At 40.3% G+C, this 18,167-nt stretch overlaps 2 protein-coding genes across 3 annotated transcripts; one reads left to right on the plus strand and one right to left on the minus strand.

The window, feature by feature from the left end:
* Positions 1-9,222: 9,222 nt before the first annotated feature.
* Positions 9,223-11,506, minus strand: LOC110707631. 2 transcript variants are annotated; one of them, XM_021885658.1, is made up of 2 exons: positions 9,683-11,506; positions 9,223-9,561 (listed from the first exon to the last, which is right to left on the minus strand). In XM_021885658.1, exons 1-2 carry the CDS (start codon positions 9,978-9,980, stop codon positions 9,461-9,463), a joined length of 399 nt encoding a protein of 132 aa, XP_021741350.1. In that variant the 5' UTR covers positions 9,981-11,506; the 3' UTR covers positions 9,223-9,460. Both variants share the same exon structure in this region; 1 of them encodes a protein (XP_021741350.1).
* A 2,197-nt stretch (positions 11,507-13,703) lies between these two features.
* Positions 13,704-17,270, plus strand: LOC110707750 (rac-like GTP-binding protein ARAC7). The gene is made up of 8 exons (XM_021885793.1): positions 13,704-14,374; positions 14,756-14,843; positions 14,973-15,082; positions 15,563-15,626; positions 15,744-15,805; positions 15,911-15,976; positions 16,071-16,177; positions 16,758-17,270. Exons 1-8 carry the CDS (start codon positions 14,276-14,278, stop codon positions 16,786-16,788), a joined length of 627 nt encoding a protein of 208 aa, XP_021741485.1. The 5' UTR covers positions 13,704-14,275; the 3' UTR covers positions 16,789-17,270.
* The last annotated feature ends 897 nt before the right edge of the window (positions 17,271-18,167 follow it).

The following is an 18,167-nucleotide window of genomic DNA, read 5'->3' on the forward strand; positions in this document are numbered from 1 at the left end:
CGGCATTCGTCACGAACACTGGGGTGTACAATTACAAAATGATGCCCTTCGGATTGAAAAATGCGGGGGAAACCTATCAAAGGCTGGTGGATCAAGTTTTCGCTGATCAAAAGGGCCGAAACATGGAAGTCTATGTCGACGATTCGATCGTCAAAAGCAAAAAATCTGAGGACCATGTTAAAGACCTGGCTGAAACTTTCGCCACCTTAAGAAAGCATCAAATGAAGCTGAATCCGAAGAAGTGTGTCTTCGGCGTGAAGTCAGGGAAATTCCTTGGGTTCATAGTCAGCAAGAGGGGGATTGATGCCAATCCCTCCAAAGTCAAAGCAGCGCTCGACCTTCCTGAGCCGAAAACAAAGCGGGATGTTCAGCGGCTCACCGGAAGAATGGCAGCCCTCTCGAGGTTCATTTCCAGAGCTTCGGATAAGGGGTTACCTTTCTTCAAAGCCCTGAAACTCCCGAAAACAAAAGAGCTCGTTTGGGAGGAAGAGCAAAAAGAAGCCTTTAAACAGCTTCGGGAGCATCTGGCTCAACTCCCAACGCTGGCTAGCCCAACAGAAGGAGAAACTTTGTACCTGTATGTGGCCGTTAGCCCAGCCACCATCAGTGCAGTACTGCTGAAGGAAGAAAGCAAAAGTCAGCAACCGATCTACTTTGTCAGTCATACACTGACGGATGCCGAGACTCGCTACCCTCTACTCGAGAAAGTCGCTTTTGCGGTAGTAGTAGCTGCTCGGAAGCTGAGATCCTATTTTGATTGCCATCAGATAGTGGTCTTAACTGATCAGCCGTTGGAAAAAGTTCTCGGCAAGGTTGAAAAATCTGGTAGGCTAGCCAAGTGGGCTTTTGAGCTCACCGAATTCAGCATCAGCTACCGTCCGAGGGATGCCATTAAGGCTCAAGCTCTAGCGGATTTCTTGGCCGAATGCTCATACCAAGAAGCGCTAGACAATGAAAAGAAAGTCTGGACCGTGTTTACGGATGGATCTTCCACCGAAAACGGTTCGGGGGCAGGAGCAGTGATAACTTCTCCCGAAGGCAAATCCTTCGAGTATGCACTAAAATTTTCTTTTAAGGCCTCGAACAACGAAGCCGAATATGAGGCAGCAATCGCTGGCCTAGAATTGTGCATCTCCCTGGAAGCCGATCATGTCTGCCTGAAAACAGACTCTCAGCTAGTTGCATATCAGATTAGCGGCAGCTACGAGGCCAAAGAGCCCTCCATGATAGCTTATCTTGCCAAGACCAAATCAGTCATTGCAAAGCTGAAAACTTTTGAGGTTCAGCTGATCCCAAGGGGTCAGAATACTCAAGTCGATGCACTCTCCAAACTTGCCAGTTCAACTCTTACCGAGCTGAACAAATCTGTATATGTAGAAGTGCGTCGAGAGAGAAGTGTCGACGAAGCACCTGAAGTGTGCTGCGCTGAGCCAGAGCCTAGTTGGATGGACCCCATCCTAGCTTTCAAACTTCGGGAGAAACTCCCGAAGATAAAGCTTTGGCCTCCAAGATGAAGAGAACCAGCTCAAGGTTCATTGTCTTCAGGGGGGAACTTCTGAAAAAGTCCTTCTCAGCCCCATTGCTGAAATGCGTGGGACCAACAGATGCAGATTATATCCTACGGGAGATTCACCTCGGCATTTGTGGGAACCACATTGGGGGAAGGACCTTAGCCCACAAGGCATTGAGGGCTGGATATTACTGGCCCACCATGATCGCAGATGCTAAGGAGCTGGTCCGGAAATGCGAAAAATGTCAAAAATACGCTCCAGTTATCCACCAGCCAGCAAGGGATCTTCAGCCGATCCTTAATCCACTCCCGTTTTCCCAATGGGGACTGGATATACTAGGACCATTTCCAGAGGCTGTGTACCAGAAAATGGCTGATAGTTGGTGTTGACTACTTCAGTAAATGGATCGAGGCCGAAGCAGCCTCGAACATTACAGAGAAAACTGTCAGAAAATTTATCTGGCAGAATATCATCACTCGTTTTGGCATCCCGAGAGTATTTGTCTTCGATCATGGGAGGCAATTTGATAACTTACCACTGAAGCGGTATACAGATCAGTTCGGCATCAAATTGGCATATTCAGCGGTATGCCACCCGCAAAGTAACGGACAAGCCGAAGCTGCAAATAAACAGATCCTAAATGCCCTCAAAAAGAGGGTGGAAGATCAAAAGTCCAAGTGGCTGGAGGAGCTCCCTGGAGCCCTTTGGTCCCTTCGGACAACTGAAAAAGAGGCAACGGGCTATTCACCTTTTGAACTGGTGTATGGTGCCGAAGCCGTTCTTCCAGTGGAAATTGGCTCTGAGAGCCTACGAGTGCACCACTTCTCGGCTGAGAATGAGCGACTGATGAGGGAATCTCTCGATTTCCTTGACGAAGTAAGAGACTCAGCCCGAGACAGAATGGCTGCTTATAAGCAGAGAATCAGCAAATTTTATAACCTAAGGGTCCATGCAAGGCCTCTTAAAATTGGAGATCTTGTCCTTCGGAATGTTGCTGCAGTTCAGAAAGGCCGAATCCATGGGAAACTCTCAGCTGCATGGGAAGGGCCTTATGAAATCTGTGATGAGCTTCAGCCAGGGACATACCGACTTCGGCAGTTGGATGGAACTGAGTTGAAAAATCACTGGAACGCTGATGTACTGAAAAAATATCATGTGTAAACCCTTCGGGGCAGAACAATCTTTGTAAGTACATTTTGAATTAATGAAAGGCCTTGGAGCCACCATTTATATAAATATTTGCAACTTTTTATCCTTTCAAAGTTTTCTTGGTTCTATCTACTCTTTAAGGGTTTTTTATTCAGCCTCGTCTGAAACCTTCGCCTTCGGGTAACTGGGTTTCAGATTGCTGACAAAACTCGTCTTTTTAAAGAACACTGTTCTTTCAGCTGAAGTCAAACTTTAGTAAGACTTGTTCTCCAAAGACATGAGTCCATGGACAATTCTGGGATATTGCCTTAACAGAGCCTTGTATCCCAGAAAGCCATTATCCAAAACATTGCCTTCAGTTGGCCCTGTGTTTCGGATATCCATTTTTCAATGATAGACAGAAAATCAAGGATAACAGCAACTGTTGGAAATTGTTTATTCAGCCTCGTCTGAAACCTTCGCCTTCGGGTAACTGGGTTTCAGATTGCTGACAAACTCGTCTTTTTAAAGAACTCTAGTCTTTCAGCTGAAGTCAAGCTTCAATAAGATTTGTTCTCCAAAGGCATGAGTCCATGGAAAATTCTGGGATATTGCCTTAACTGAGCCTTGTATCCCAGAAAGCCATTATCCGAAGCATTGCCTTCAGTTGGCCCTGTGTTTCGAATACCCATTTTTAAGAAATAAAGAAATTGTTTATTCAGCTGAAGCCATACTTCAATTTCTGGGGGGGGGGGGCAAGAAGCACTACCAGTGCAAGTTTATGTTCAGCAGAATTGAAGAAACAGTAAAGCATTCAAAAACAAAGCAGCTGAAGAAAAGAACATCAAATTAATAATTCATGCTCAGAAATTGAGCTACAAGTTCAAATAAGTTAAAAAACTATATCGGTAGCCGCCCACAAGCGGAAAATAACAGCTGCCGAAATACGTACAGAAGCAAAAAAATAAACTGTTTTGTACGACAAGGCAAGCTGAAGCAAAAAACAAACAAGGCAAAAATTCAGAAAGCGGCAAGTCTAAAGTTGAGCGCATGATGAACCGCAAGATTCTGAAGACGACTACCCGAGTTCCTATGCTTTAGCCCGAGGATCAGACTGATCAGCATTGTTGGGCCCCATGGTGGTCTCAGCCCCAGCATCGGAAGAAGCAGGCTTTGCACTCTGCCGAGCCTCCCTTTCCCTCTGTTCAGCCTCCAACTCCATTCTCTCAGCTTCTTCTTCGGCTTCCTCAGCTTTAAGGATTTCAGCTTCGACTGGAGTTGCATACTTCATATGAGGGTCTTCGGGATCCTGGACCCATTCAGCACATTTGGACCAGTCCAACTTCGGCTCAGCATGAAGGCAGACTCTTCGGCACACTCTGAACCCGTTTCTGAAACCCATTTCATATTCTTCCTGGGTATAGACACGGACTTTGAGTAGAGCCTCAGCATCAGCCAACTTCTTCTTTGTCTCCTCCAAGTCTTCCTTGGATTTCTTCAGCTCATCGGCGAGCTTGGAGGAGGAACCTTTCAGCTCATTCAGCTCCTGCTGAACTTGGGAAGCCTCTGTCTGAGCCTGGGCCACTTCTTCCTTTTTGGCCATCAGCTGATCCTCAGCTTCTTGGAGCTTAGCTCTCTGAGCTTCAGCAGCAGCAGCAGCCTCTGAGAGTTGGACATCCCTGGCTTGGAGCATCTCTTCAGCAGCCATTCTGCTGGCTTCAAGAGCTTCTAGTTGTTGCTGCACTTCAGCTTGTGCAACAGCTCCTTCCTGGATTCGGCTCTCAATGGTAGCCTTGAATTTGGAGATGTCCACTCCCATGTGCTCTTGGAGGAATTTTTCCCCTTCCATCAGTGGGGGAAAAACTTCCTTCTCCATAGCATCGCAGAAGGTTTTGAGGGCTTCAGCAGCTTTTTTCTCATATTCTTCACCCTTCTGCTGCTTCTCTTCAGCTGCTGCTTGCTTCAGCTTAGCAAGCTTTAACTCCTCTTCGGCTACCTTTTTGTCGTGCTCGGCAGCGTCCACCCTATCTTGTAGGGTATCTATCAGCTCTACAGTGAGAGTCTGATTGTGCACGAACTGAAAACAGGAGCACAAGTTAAAATAAAAAATAATAATAATGATAATTGAAGAGCTGAATTTTAAAGGAGATAAAGGCAAGGAAAATCACTTGCATCATCAGCAGTTGGTTAGACCTGGCTGGGTCAGGAACTGATCTGCTGGATTCGCCCATCCCAGTAGTGGCCTTCAGCGACCAGATTCTTGCTCTATCTACTTCGGTCATGCCAGCAAAATCGCCGAAGTAGGCTGCAGCACCTTCTCGGTTCTGACCCCATATGAGGTCCCAGATGTGATCTGGGATTGGAATTCGGGGGGCCGAGAAACCCATTTCTCCAGATTGCAGAGTCTGGAAGGAAGGAAAGGATGACGATGGAGCTTCTTTAACTTTGGATGGCTTAGCATCCTCCTTCTTCTCAGAAGAGTCAATTATTATGACTTCTTCTTCTTCAGGGGTGAGGACGAAGGCCTCAACCTCTCTTGCAATGTCTGCCGTGAAACCCTCAGCACTGGGCATCACGACATCCTCATTCTTGTGCTCAGCAGCACTCTCTTGAACTTCTTCTTGGACCCCTCCCTTAGGTTCGGGAGTTTTCTGATCCACCTCCATCTCGGGAGGTGGCGGAGGGGTCTTTGGAGGTGATTGAGGTGGTGGCCGGGGAACCCTCGGCGATCCATTGCCTTCCTCGGGTTCCCTTATTTCGACGCCGATGGTCATCGGCCTCCGCTGAAAGTCATGGGGGCCGATGATGGCCATTCTTCGGCGCCTTTTCTGAAGCGGCTGCTCGTCCATGTCTGAGTCTGAGGACTCTTCTTGTATCTGGTCTTCGGGACGAACAGGGGCTTTCCCTTCTCTGTGTCTATTACTCTCTTCAGACTGTAAAAGACAGGGGGGGAGGAAGAATGTGAGTAAAAAAAAAAAAAAAAAAAAAAACAACAAAACAACAAACAGAAACAGACAAAATTAAGTCTGAAAGCTCACCGAGGTCTTCAGCAAAGCCTCGTCTTCTTCAGCTGCCCTAGCTGCAGCTTCTTCTTCAGCAGCCCTGGAGGACCCTTCTCCTCCTTCACAAGCTTCAATAACCCGTGCAACCTCTTTGGCCGTACGGGCAGCTTCAGCTTCTTCGTCTAGCAGATGAAACCAGGGATCTCTCTTCTTCCACCAAGGCTTCTGCCTCTGATACAGAGCAACAGCCTCAATTTGGAAGTGGGAAGAGTCTAGATGAACTTCTCTATGCCTCGGTTCAGTGATAGAGGGGGCCCGATCAGTTACAACTCGTTCTCGGTTGACGCCAAGACGAGCGTAGTTAATGCCGACGTTGGTCTCGTCCCGCTCTGAATAAGAAAAGGGGAAAGGTCAGTTCAGTTAGGTTGGCACAACATAAAAAAGCGAAGTGAAAGAGGAGAAAAAGAGATAATTAAAAGGCCTCGGCCCCAGCCGAAGAAGCTTACCATCCTTAAACTTTCGGCTGAGGCCGACAGCTGCTAGCATGTTCTCTTGGAAAACATAATGCGTATCAGGGAGCCAAGTCTCCGGGATATGCTGCATTCGGCCGCTGCCCCCCCGGTTCGGCAGCTTGCCGAAGATATTCTGTTGATTAAGGTTCGGATCTGGGCTATTATCTTCGGGGGGACCTAAACTTCCCATGTCGGGATCAGGCTCAGCAAGGTACCGGGGAGCGCTGAAGATGCAAGGGTGGCCCGGGTCCGTGGGTGCCCTAACCCAAATCCATTGACCTCTCCAGTCCTTGTCTGAAGAGTCGTTCGGCCACATGGTTAGGTACTGGGGCCGAGATTCAATCCGGTACCACCCAGAACCATGACTTCCGTGCCCACTTTGAATATTTGGCACTAGCCGATGAAGCTTTTTGAAGCAGTGCAGGTTCGGCACATACCTGAAGAACTTGCAGACCCATAAGTATGTCATCACCCTTCGGATGCTAATAGGAGTTAGCTGACATAGGGAAATATTGTAATGGATCAGCAAGTCTCGGACGAATACGTCCAAAGGGTACCTCAGCCCATACTGAAGTTGTCTTGTGTACACACCCACATACCCCGGGGGTGGACGATGGATTCTATCGGATGCCACGGGCATTCGGCACCAATACCCATCAGCTTCAAGGATGCCGTAATGCAACTCAATTTGTTCGGCAAACCGATACTGTTCGGCATTCTCCACCCACCATGAGTAGGGGCGGTTCTTTATCATGGCCGAAGCTACTTCGGCATCCTCCCACTCTGAAAACCCGGGAAGGATATCCCAAAGGACAGCGGGAACTTCATCGTCCCGCCCAGAAGCGCTCGGCCCCTCCGTTCTCTAAGGAGGAGCCGAAGAAATTGGAGTCGCCCTAATCCCTTCAGCAGGGTCAGACTCTGCTCTTTGTCCATTCCAGGTCCCAATCTTGTTCCTGGGATCGGGAATTGGCCTTGCTCTTCTTGGAGCACGGGCTCTACCCCTAACTCCTCTCGCCATTGATAATTTCGAAGAAAAAAGTCGAAAAAAGGGGAAGGAGTTCAAATTCGAAGAAAAATAAACTAAAATCAAAGGAATTTACCTTAATCTGAAGCGAAAGTTGCCGATTTACGAATTGGTAGTGGCGAGTCTCAGTTTCTAAGCTTAATGCTCGGGGAATTTGCAAAGTTTTGATGCGGGTTCTTGGGTTCTCTCGAGAATTCTGGGTTTGTGTTGGTGAATAAGTGAGGAGAGATGACGCGCCTCTAATTATATCTCCAGAAATGGGAATACGGGGAGTCCGCGTTTCAATTTCTCTTAAATACCCCACTAAGTAACCGTTAAACACACGACCTTGCTATTAAACCGCCCATTATCCGTCCAACTTCCGCAATTATTCGCCTTAACTGTTGTTATCTCATTAATTACAGTTTTAATTACGGTTTAAATTCAAATTTTTAGGATTAATTAAATCATTCACTTCCCTCCTTTTCTGATTAAATCAAACCCGACCCGTCATCCTTCCAAATCGGGTCTGGGGGGCAAGTTGTTTGGGTCCAATTTAGTCCAATTGGGCCTAGTCACTGAATGATCCAATTAAAAGCCCAAGGTCGAGGTTCAACTCTCCAATTGTGCTAAAGTCAAAGATCAGTCCTCAAGGCAAGCCAATTGGGCTAAGGCCCAATTTCTCCATATATGCAAAGGTATAAAAGCCATCAATATAACATTTGTACATTCATTCAAGCAAAGCCTCAAGCAATTAATTCTCTTGCATAGTGTTCTCTTTCCACACACTGTACTGACTTTAGCATCGGAGGGGCCTTCCTCGGCAACACCCCCGAGGCTAGTTTACGTGTGTTTACTGTGCAGGAAACCTTCGGCCCAACATCACTTGGACCGAATCCAGTCTTCTCCACTCCATCGGACCTTCGACAAGGTCCCATTGTTTTCACCCGAAACAATAAGTAAAAATAATAAAGAGATACACAAATAAAAAATATCCTAGAAAAAAATATTTAGACTAATATTTATGTCGATTTGTGAGTAAATGTTTAAAATATTCTAGAACTTCATCAATAAGGTAGATTATATACTAGGCAAGAGGGCTATTAAGTAGGAAGATATGGTTTTTTATGGGTTACTTGTGAGTAAATGTGGATACCACTAATATTTATAGTTGAAGATGAAGGTTATAAGAAATGTCTAAAATATTAGAACTTCCTTTTATTTTTAACATTTTAGGAAACTCATGAGCTGTTTATAGATACTTCCAATTACAGTAATATTCAAGGAGGTTTATGATCCAATCACTGTAGATAATTCTAAAGAAATAAAGAGCAAGCACTAAATATGCCAAATTAAGCACGAAGCTTCTAAAACATGCATGCATTCTATCAAGTTTGACAGCCCAACCCACCCACCCATACACGACACGACCCAACCCGACCCACCCAACCCACAACCTTCTAACTCAGCACTACAACACTCATCAGCCCGCAAAGTAGCAGTCCAACAATAAGACTCAGCCCACTATATCACCACAGGCCAATTCCCTCCCATCCGAATCTTCCGGCCCAAACAGTCCCCATCACTCGGTCGTCTTCTCCGAGTACTTTGGCCCATATACGAAGCCCAACCACACTAACCAATCCATATTTTATGCTTTTTCTTTTTAGTTTGTGTTTAATTTTTACTCCTTTCATCCCCAATAAAAGCCATAATATTATGTATAGTTTATAGGTAAACTTATAAAATTTACATAAAAATCCTCATTGCCTCGTGCTTTGGAATATGAATATATCCATTTTCAAAATAATTGACATATTTTAATTATCACATATGCCAACGTACTAGCTTCATTGTCATTAATTATATATGTGTAAGCATTTGTAAAAATTACAAAAAGTCGATACCTAAAACTTTATATTCCTTACAACAATTAATAAAGGACTCATTTTCACAAAACTTCTCTGCCTATTCTCTTGCTAAATTGGCCTATTGGATGTTCTAACTTGCAGATATACTTAGAATTTAGGAAAACCTAGAAGTTACCTTATTTTTTTTGGGTAATCAATAACATAATACTTTGTTAGGGTTTAATATAGGGTTTAACCGTTGGTAAATAAAAAAAAAAAAATGGAACCCCGCCAGGGTTAATACAGTAGGCATGAATGAGCTAGAAGAGCTGCATTCACCAAAGCACCATTGTTTGAAGTCCGAGAGAAATTCCGGAATTCAAATTCTTGTTCATCAAAAGCAACTTAGTACAAACCAGGGGAGGGGTTGTGTAAATTACAAAATACATTTAGATCAAGTTGTTGCTTCTACATTATTTAGCCATTTTGTCTGCAACTTGACCAGCATTCCTCCATGCTTGAGTTGGACTTGCTGCAACTCCCGCGAGCAGCTCCCTGCAATTATAAATCATAGCAGTCAGTCTGGAGATGATTTGCTGTGAGTCTTGTATTTCCTGCATAGCCTTAATTTGAACATTCAAATGAAGTCCTAGAGGAAACCTAGAAGTTACTTTACCTTGCTTCTGCAGCAACTCAGCACCAAAATGCTTACCACGAGGGAAAGAAAAGAGGCTTCTCCAACAAATCACGAACCTTAAACACTTTGGCCATGCTTGGATCCCGGTGTTTCTGAGGGTTTTGTCTAATGTATTGTACCAACAAAATGGCACAAAAGCAGGATTATCATGCTTCATCACCAAAATCTCTTGCCCTCCTTTGGAATAGGCTATGGGCAGATTCGACAACCTTTGGGTGGCAACTGAATGCAAAAAGTCCAACTTCACCCAAGACTCTTTAACCCCATACTCTTTCATTAGCCACACAGCAACCAGTTTCTCTTTTCTAACATAAGTCTCTGTCAACAAGCATAAACTTCCATCTAGATTCCGTAATTCTGCTACAAATGTGTAAGTAATATCCGCCTTCACAATGTCATCAGGGATAGGTACCTCTCCCCGCTACTCATTGCAAAGATCATAACAAGCAATGGCAGGTCGACCAAGTGGCCAAAGCGAATGCCAGACGATCCGATGGAGCAAATGGTTGTTAATTAGTACACCATAAGACCTAATATCATGTCCCAAAGAGTTCCCTTCTTTAATCAACCTCCAAGAATTGGAATACAAGCTATAAACCCTCATTTCACGGGGGGACCCATGCCACTTATTAAAAAACATAACAAGTTTATAGTCTTCTGAAAGATGATCATACCCAAACCCATAGTAAGCATCCTTACGGCACCTAGGAGCTTTGCGGATCTTATAGAATGTCATCGTTGCTTGATTGACCAAGATTACCTCGGAATTTGGGAGAAGAAGACATAGTAACCCATTGCATGAACCAATAATAGAAGTGTCAGCGGAGTCAAACTTGTGGGGTACTGGAAGCTTGACTGCAGGAGATTCCGGTGAATCAAGGTCAAAGGAGTAGAGGTCAACCTCACATATCTCAGCGCCCTCCTCCTCCTCCTCCTCCTCCGTGGAGGTATCAACGATGCCCGAGAAAACAACAAGGCGACCGGACTTGGAGAGGAGAGATTGGTGGAAATGAGAGTGAGCAAATTCAGGGCTGCTGATCACTGTCAGCCATGATTTGCAAACACATTTGAGACACAACAAACACTTGACTGGTAATCGGGACGGTATGTTAGAGATTATGTCAAGTGGGAGAGTATCCATGTAAGAAACAAAAGCACACTTTTTATTATCCTCTTCCATGGTTTTCTTCGTCTTCCTTGTATTAGCCCAATTTATCCCCCTGATACAAATTCATCAAGATTAAAAATCGTATTTTATTCAACTACAGCTTAAAGTTAAAGTCAATTGTGCTATGACTTAGTTACCTAGAAGCAAAATGATAGCAGTCATAGCACTAATTAACAAACTCCCCACTTATACAGTTACACTCTATGTTCAAAAACCTCTAGCGAAATTGATGATTAACAAACTCCCTACTTAATTATACTTTAGGGGGTGTTTGGTTGGTAAGTAAGGGTTTAAAATGGATAAAACCCAAATCTAGTGTTCATTTAGAAAATTTCACTTTTTAGACTCATACCTCAAAACGCTCAAGGTACGGGGTTTAAAGGACAAGGTGGATATGACTCATACCAAACATTCAAGTCATTAAAAAAAAAAAGAAAAAGGAAAATTTGTCAAAAAGATCATTTGAAGCGGTTCACTTTGCGGTAAAGGTCCTTTTAAAAAATAAAAAAAAATGGCAACAAAGGTCCTTTTATCCCATTTGGGCGATCATTCCCGTCCTCCGAACAACAACCACATACAAAATACTCGCACGATTACCCATATGACCCTGTTTTCATTCCTAATTCTAAACTCAGACTCCATACAATCTATGACCTAAATACCCTTTAAAGTGTTGAGCCAACCATTATCAAAGAAAAATTAATTTTTGGTATAAAAAGGAATGTCAAAGTGCTCATAGGATACCTTAATTAGATTGTCAAGCATCAAATATTGAATGTAAGATACGGAGTAGCAATTATACAACCACAATTTATCAGCTGCAAGCATCTTCAATGGTAAGCTACAAGGGCTTGTTGCTTACCTTGATATATCAAAATTTTGAGCTAGTTTATTATTAAGGTACAAGGTGCTCCAATGGTGAGCAATAGAAAGTTATAGCTTGAAAAAAATAAATAAATAAATAAATAAATAAATAAAGTAGTTTTAATTATATACATGTCGTAATATAAGTGGATGAAGTGTTCGTTGAAAAATCAAGCAATGTAGCTTGTTTGAGCAACGTTGTTTGATGCAGCTACATCAATATTGTCACTCCAATGGTAAGCTACATGCTTACAATTAAATTTAATTTACAAGCAGGTCCTTTTTGTAAACAATTGGAGATACTCTAATAAAATGCACTTACAATGCAACAATTACCCGCAAAAGATACCAATCACTTCCCAATTCACATTTTTATAATCATTTGGAGAATTCAGTAATATAATCCAAAAGATTACCTAATTTAAGATCAAATTTACATATAAATTCCAAGGAAAAGACCCATACATGAAAGAAATTAAAGAATCCACAGCAGAAAACAATAATGTTAAAAATGGAGAGAAAAAATAGAAATTCATACTCCGATAAACAAGAGGAAAAAAAAGAAAAAAAGAAAAAAAAAAAAGTGTACCTGAAAATTGGTTTTAGCGGCTAAAGAACGAATTCACTCTTAAGTAAAATTGAATCTTCTAAGTATCTCCAATGAGTAATTCTGAAAGCAGAATGAAGTTTGAAAGAATTGACTAAACACCCCCTACAGTATAAGCAGAATGATGTTTTGCACACGTTTTAAGAGGAATGCGTAACGCTATATGTTAGGGAATTAGGGATTAGAATAAGAATTATTACTACGAATTGGCTGTCGGTGTAGTGGTGTATGAGGCTGCACTTGGTAGGGAGTACCGTGCATTTGACAACTCGTAATAATAACTAGAAGGAGATTGAAACCAAACCACCCAAAATGAGTCTCGAATCTAGATTAACCCAAAAGGTGAATTTAATTTAGAAATGCATGACAAATATTTCATTTGTTTTTTCCAATTTTAGCTTCTTATATGTAGCCCTAAGGGCTATGTATAGCATTTTCCTAAATAAATAAGGGAATAGAGTTTGGATGATTAAATGTGGTATAAATAGGTAGGGAATTCCTAAAATATAATTGATCTATACATAATTGTATATATTAATGACAAGCTTGAAATTAATTGTAAAGCTTTTCTCGTTACTTTTTGATTTTTGATGTACAACATTTGGTTTCGCAAGTACAATATTTTTGGTTTTAAAGGTACAATACTCCCATTAAACAAAACAAATAGTGGCTTGTGATGGATTATAAGTAAATATTAGTAAAATAGTAAATAAAAGTAATGAGACTATTATTTAGGGATTAGTTCTTTTATGGTGAAATAAGACTTTCGTTTGAGGACGGCAGTACTATAAAAGTTAGTTATTTCACCAAAAGTTAATCATAAATAGCTAATTGTGAATTTGTGGTAATGTGAGAGTAAAGTAATGGTTCTCATAAATTTGACAAAATCCACTTGACCTAAATGAAATCAAAATTAAACTAGATCACCCTAAATGGACTTTGTCGTGTCAAAAAAGGACTCGACTTGAGATAGACCTGACCCAATCCAATCCAATCCGAAACAACCCAAAATCATATGTAGTTGAAATATACTCATGTGATAGATTATTTTTCAATATACCTAAGGTTCAACTTGAAAATCGACCTAGTTCAACCCAAAAATCTCTTCATTCAAATCTAACCTAATTCGATTGCCCCAGATCCATACCCAATCCAAACGATTTTATCAATATTACTATTCCTACACAGTCACTTATAGTACGAGCAAACACAAAATAACAAATTAAAATTAAAATTGGGACAAATAAAAGGAGACGGTCCAAATTTTGGCATGACAAGGTAGTGCTTGCATTAGAAGCTAGCCAAGTACTAACATTCTCGATACTCCAAAACCGAAGGAAAATTGAATTGGAAAGTAGACAGACAGTTGGATCCCAACCCCCTAACTCAACCGTGAGAGACATTGTGCCGTTGTACTAAGTGGGTCCTTTACTACAAAGCCACCTACTCTTTAATTTTTTTTAATTAAAAATTTCATCTTATCTCCCTTTCAAAAAAAATATTTCTGTTGGATTTTGAAATTTATTGAGAGGGATGAAAAAGTGTGTAATTTTCCAGTTTACCAAGAATTGAACACACACCCTCCTTTGACTCCTTGCATTGCACACTTTCTCTCTCTCCTAATTTTCTTATTACTAGTAATATTAATTGAAAGCCCAAAAAATAAAAAATAAAAATAAAAAACAGCTCTTTTCTTTATTTATTTTGTGCCTCATTTATTACCCAAAAACAGTTCTTTTCTTTCTTTTCACTCTTTTTAAGCAAGAAAGTTCTATAAAAATCAAACCTTTTTCAAATAAAAACCATATTTGATGCTTCTTTACTACTCAAACTTCTGGGTATTTCTCATATAAATTGAACTACTGTTGAAAATTTTAACCTCTACCCTCTTACTAATTATTATTGATTTCTCTCCCCAAACAAAATTAACAAAATGAGTGCTTCAAAGTTTATTAAATGTGTTACTGTTGGAGATGGAGCTGTTGGAAAAACATGTATGCTCATTTGTTATACTAGTAACAAATTTCCTACTGTAAGTTTTTCTCATTTTCTTACCTAAAGATTCTTACTTTCTTGCATTTTTTAGTGCATTTGCTTGAATTTGAGCTATTTTCTTGTCATTTATGTTGATGGGTATTTAAATTTACTATCTTTTATTTGCATTTTGTGTTCAAATAAGCTGGTTCTATGGTTTTTTCTTCTTCAAAAAAAAAAAAAAAAAAAAAAGAAAATGCTGGTTCTATGGTTTAACTTTCAATTTCTCAAAAACCCATTTCTTAATTGATAATATTTTTATTTATTTTAAAATGAACATTATTGATTGGGATTGTAATTTTTGAGTTTGATACTTGGGATATGTTACCTTAAAGGTTACTCTTTATGCTAATTAATGATACTTTTCCTTTTCTGGCAGGATTACATTCCTACTGTATTTGATAATTTTAGTGCTAATGTGGCTGTTGATGGAAGCATTGTCAACTTGGGACTTTGGGATACTGCTGGTATAACAAATCAACAACTCTCTATGTCCCTTTTTGTTTGTTCTATTTGACTTTTTACAGTCTCTAAAACACGTCTTTTTTTACCGTTGCCGTGTTTGAGAATTGCTGTTATATGCTTGAAAATTTCAGGTCAGGAAGATTATAGCAGGTTAAGGCCATTGAGTTACAGGGGTGCAGACATATTTGTGTTGGCATTTTCTTTGATCAGCAGGGCAAGTTATGAAAATGTCCTTAAGAAGGTACTTATTGATTTTTTTGATGAAATGTGGGTTAAATTTGTCTTTTAATAATGTTTAGTGCATGATTATATCATTAAATTAACATCATGTTTAACAAAAGTTGGGACCTTTTCATTCTGACTCAAAGCTGAGCCTACATGCACTTTACTGTCTGTTACAAATTAGAAATTCATTAATGTTCAAGGACTTATTAATCATGATTGTATATTACTTCTATGTCTTAAAATACCCCTTAATTATTGACACCCTCCAAAAATTGATGAGACTGCATGATTATTGCCCTTGATACAAATTCATAACTTAATTTTATGTTTCATGGACCTAATAATCATGATTGTATAGTATAGTATGTCTTAAAATATCCCTTATTATCCTCCAAAATTTGTTGAGATTGCATGATTATTGTCCTTGATACAAATTCATAACTTAATTTTTTGTACATTGATGCTTATGAATGTGCATTGTTTCTAAATCTTTCAGTGGATGCCGGAACTTCGTAGATTTGCACCCAATGTTCCAATTGTACTTGTTGGAACAAAACTAGGTAAATATATGGCCTTATTCGAACTGATGCATTTGCAAGAACTATAACTATTTGCTTTAATTAATTTGTTCTATAATAGAAGATTGAAATTGTAATTTGTTTTGTACTATCTCTCAGATCTTAGGGATGAAAGAGGGTATGCTGATCCTACTGGATCAAATATCATAACTCCTGCTCAAGTATGTTATGTTCCCTTGCATAAAACTGTCTCCTTTTTATGGTACAATATATAATATGCGCACTGAAATTACGAGTAGAAGGCTAATGAACATGTAATTATACAGGGAGAAGAGTTACGGAAGCAAATTGGTGCTGCAGCTTATATAGAGTGCAGCTCTAAAACTCAGCAGGTAAATTACACCGGTTCGTGGACTTACAGCACAATACCTTGCAAAGTATTATGAATATAATGAATTTTAACCAAATTTCCGATTTCTTGTTTAGAATGTCAAAGCTGTTTTTGATACTGCTATCAAAGTTGTTCTACAACCTCCAAGGAGGAAAGAAGCACCAAGGAAGAAGAAGTACAAAAAGTCTGGTTGTTCATTCGTGTAAGTATTCTAAGGGATGCCTTTGGTTCTTATATTATGCTAGTTGAATCAATTTTGGCAGTTGCAATTATTCTAGCAGATAGGATATATAAATTCGCAAAAGTTTATTGAAAGAAAATTCATTGTGTTGAGTATGATTCTGATGTGGAAGTTTGTTGTTCAATACTTCAATCTGTCTTGCTCGGATTATTCAGCAAGATAGATATTTGTCACGAATTAAACTTTGTTCTCTTACTGTAAGAAAACAAGATTAGCACCAATCGTGTTTAAAGAAGGAAAAATAAGTTCGATTAAGGTCTTTTACAAGTTCAGTTAAGGGTGTTTTTAGGTGAAAGCCTTAATTTTGAAACAGAACCTCAGAAGTGATTGATTGAAAAATGCAATTGAAAACACTAGTGAAATCTAGATGAAGTTAAAGATGTTACACAATTTAGAAGGGATGACAAATTACCAGTAGAGGAGTTAGCAGAATTGAGTTTATGATAGCAATCAAGTATTGTGAAAGGACATTACTTTCATCTGCAAGTCAAAAAGTGCCATTAAAGGAATTTGATATTTATGTTGTTTTTTTGAAATGCAGGGGAATTATGTGTGGAGGTTGTGCTGCCTAGTTGGCGCATTTGGATTAGAAAGAGGAGGCTCACCTCCTACTCTTTTTGGACGAGCAATGCCATGTTTGCTGAATTCATCCCAAACTAAGGCAGCAGCTGGTGTGTGCACTATATTATATTGCGCGATCTGATGTATGTATGTATGTGTTATCTTTTGCGGAATTATAAGCTGCAAAGTACTGAGGGAATTGTTCATTCTCTCTTGGCTATTTTGCCCTATTTAACTCATTATTAGCTTCTTCTTACTTTCTTAGTTATGTAAGAGCATATTCTGATGGCAAGTTTCAGGGATTTAGTATTTTAGTGTATTATTTCTACCAAAAAAAAATTTGGTTCTGAGTTCATAAGCATATTATGTAGCATTTGATTAATTTTCTTTGCTCCTTTGTTCTAAGATCAACTCGGGTATGTCTCTTTGCATGCAAATTATCGTTCTGACCACTGATGTATCCAATGGCAAAAGAAAACATAATGGTAAATTTAGTCTTACAGATTTTGATGAAGGGCTTTCCTCTGTTTTGACATCACTTTTCCAAGTGTGCATCACTTTCATCGTTCATAAGTCTACAAAAGTCTGCATAAATCACAAAAGCAGAAAGTGTTCATGAGAGTGACCTGAATTGGCAAAGCCACTCATGTACAAGGAAGGAACCTCACAAATCTTTTTTGACATGTCTTTACTTTTAAGGTTGTGCTAACATTTATTATTCATTTGGTGCAACTATTTTGTGATACACTTTTTCTTAAACTGATTTTGTTACTCTCCCCCCCCCCCCCCCTCCCTTTTTTTTTTTTGATGCAAGCTAGGAAAATTCAATAGACTAAAAAAGCAAGGTTAGGGAGGTTTATCCTCCAAAATTACATCAACAATGCACCCAGGAGGGTGATTTAAATTACGTTAAAGTCTTGTGAGACACTTTTCCTACAATTTTTAGCTAAGATATCAACAACCCTATTAGCATATCTCCCTTCATAGCATCCCTTCATAGCATAGCTTAATTCCCTGGATACTCTCCATAAGGTCCCTGTATTTTTGTATGATCAAAAGGTTAGCATCTTTCCCACTTTCGTTGCGGGAAATAAGGTCCACAGCTTGGCTTGAATCTGACCTTATGGATACTCTCCATAAGGTCCCTGCATTTTTGTATGATCAAAAGGTTAGCATCTTTCCCACTTTCGTTGCGGGAAATAAGGTCCACAGTTTGGCTTGAATCCGAGCTTATCACGATGTTAGTCCAGCCCTTCTCTGCTACAATTTGCAGACCCAGTTGGATAGCTCTGATTTCACCCATCAAAGCTGATCTTAGTCGACATTTTTGTTGAAAACCAAGAATCCAATTTCCCTGTTCATCTCGAAAAATACCAGCCATGGCTGCAGC

The sequence above is a fragment of the Chenopodium quinoa genome, unplaced genomic scaffold, assembly GCF_001683475.1.
Source record: "Chenopodium quinoa cultivar QQ74 unplaced genomic scaffold, ASM168347v1, whole genome shotgun sequence".
Lineage (NCBI taxonomy): Eukaryota > Viridiplantae > Streptophyta > Magnoliopsida > Caryophyllales > Amaranthaceae > Chenopodium > Chenopodium quinoa.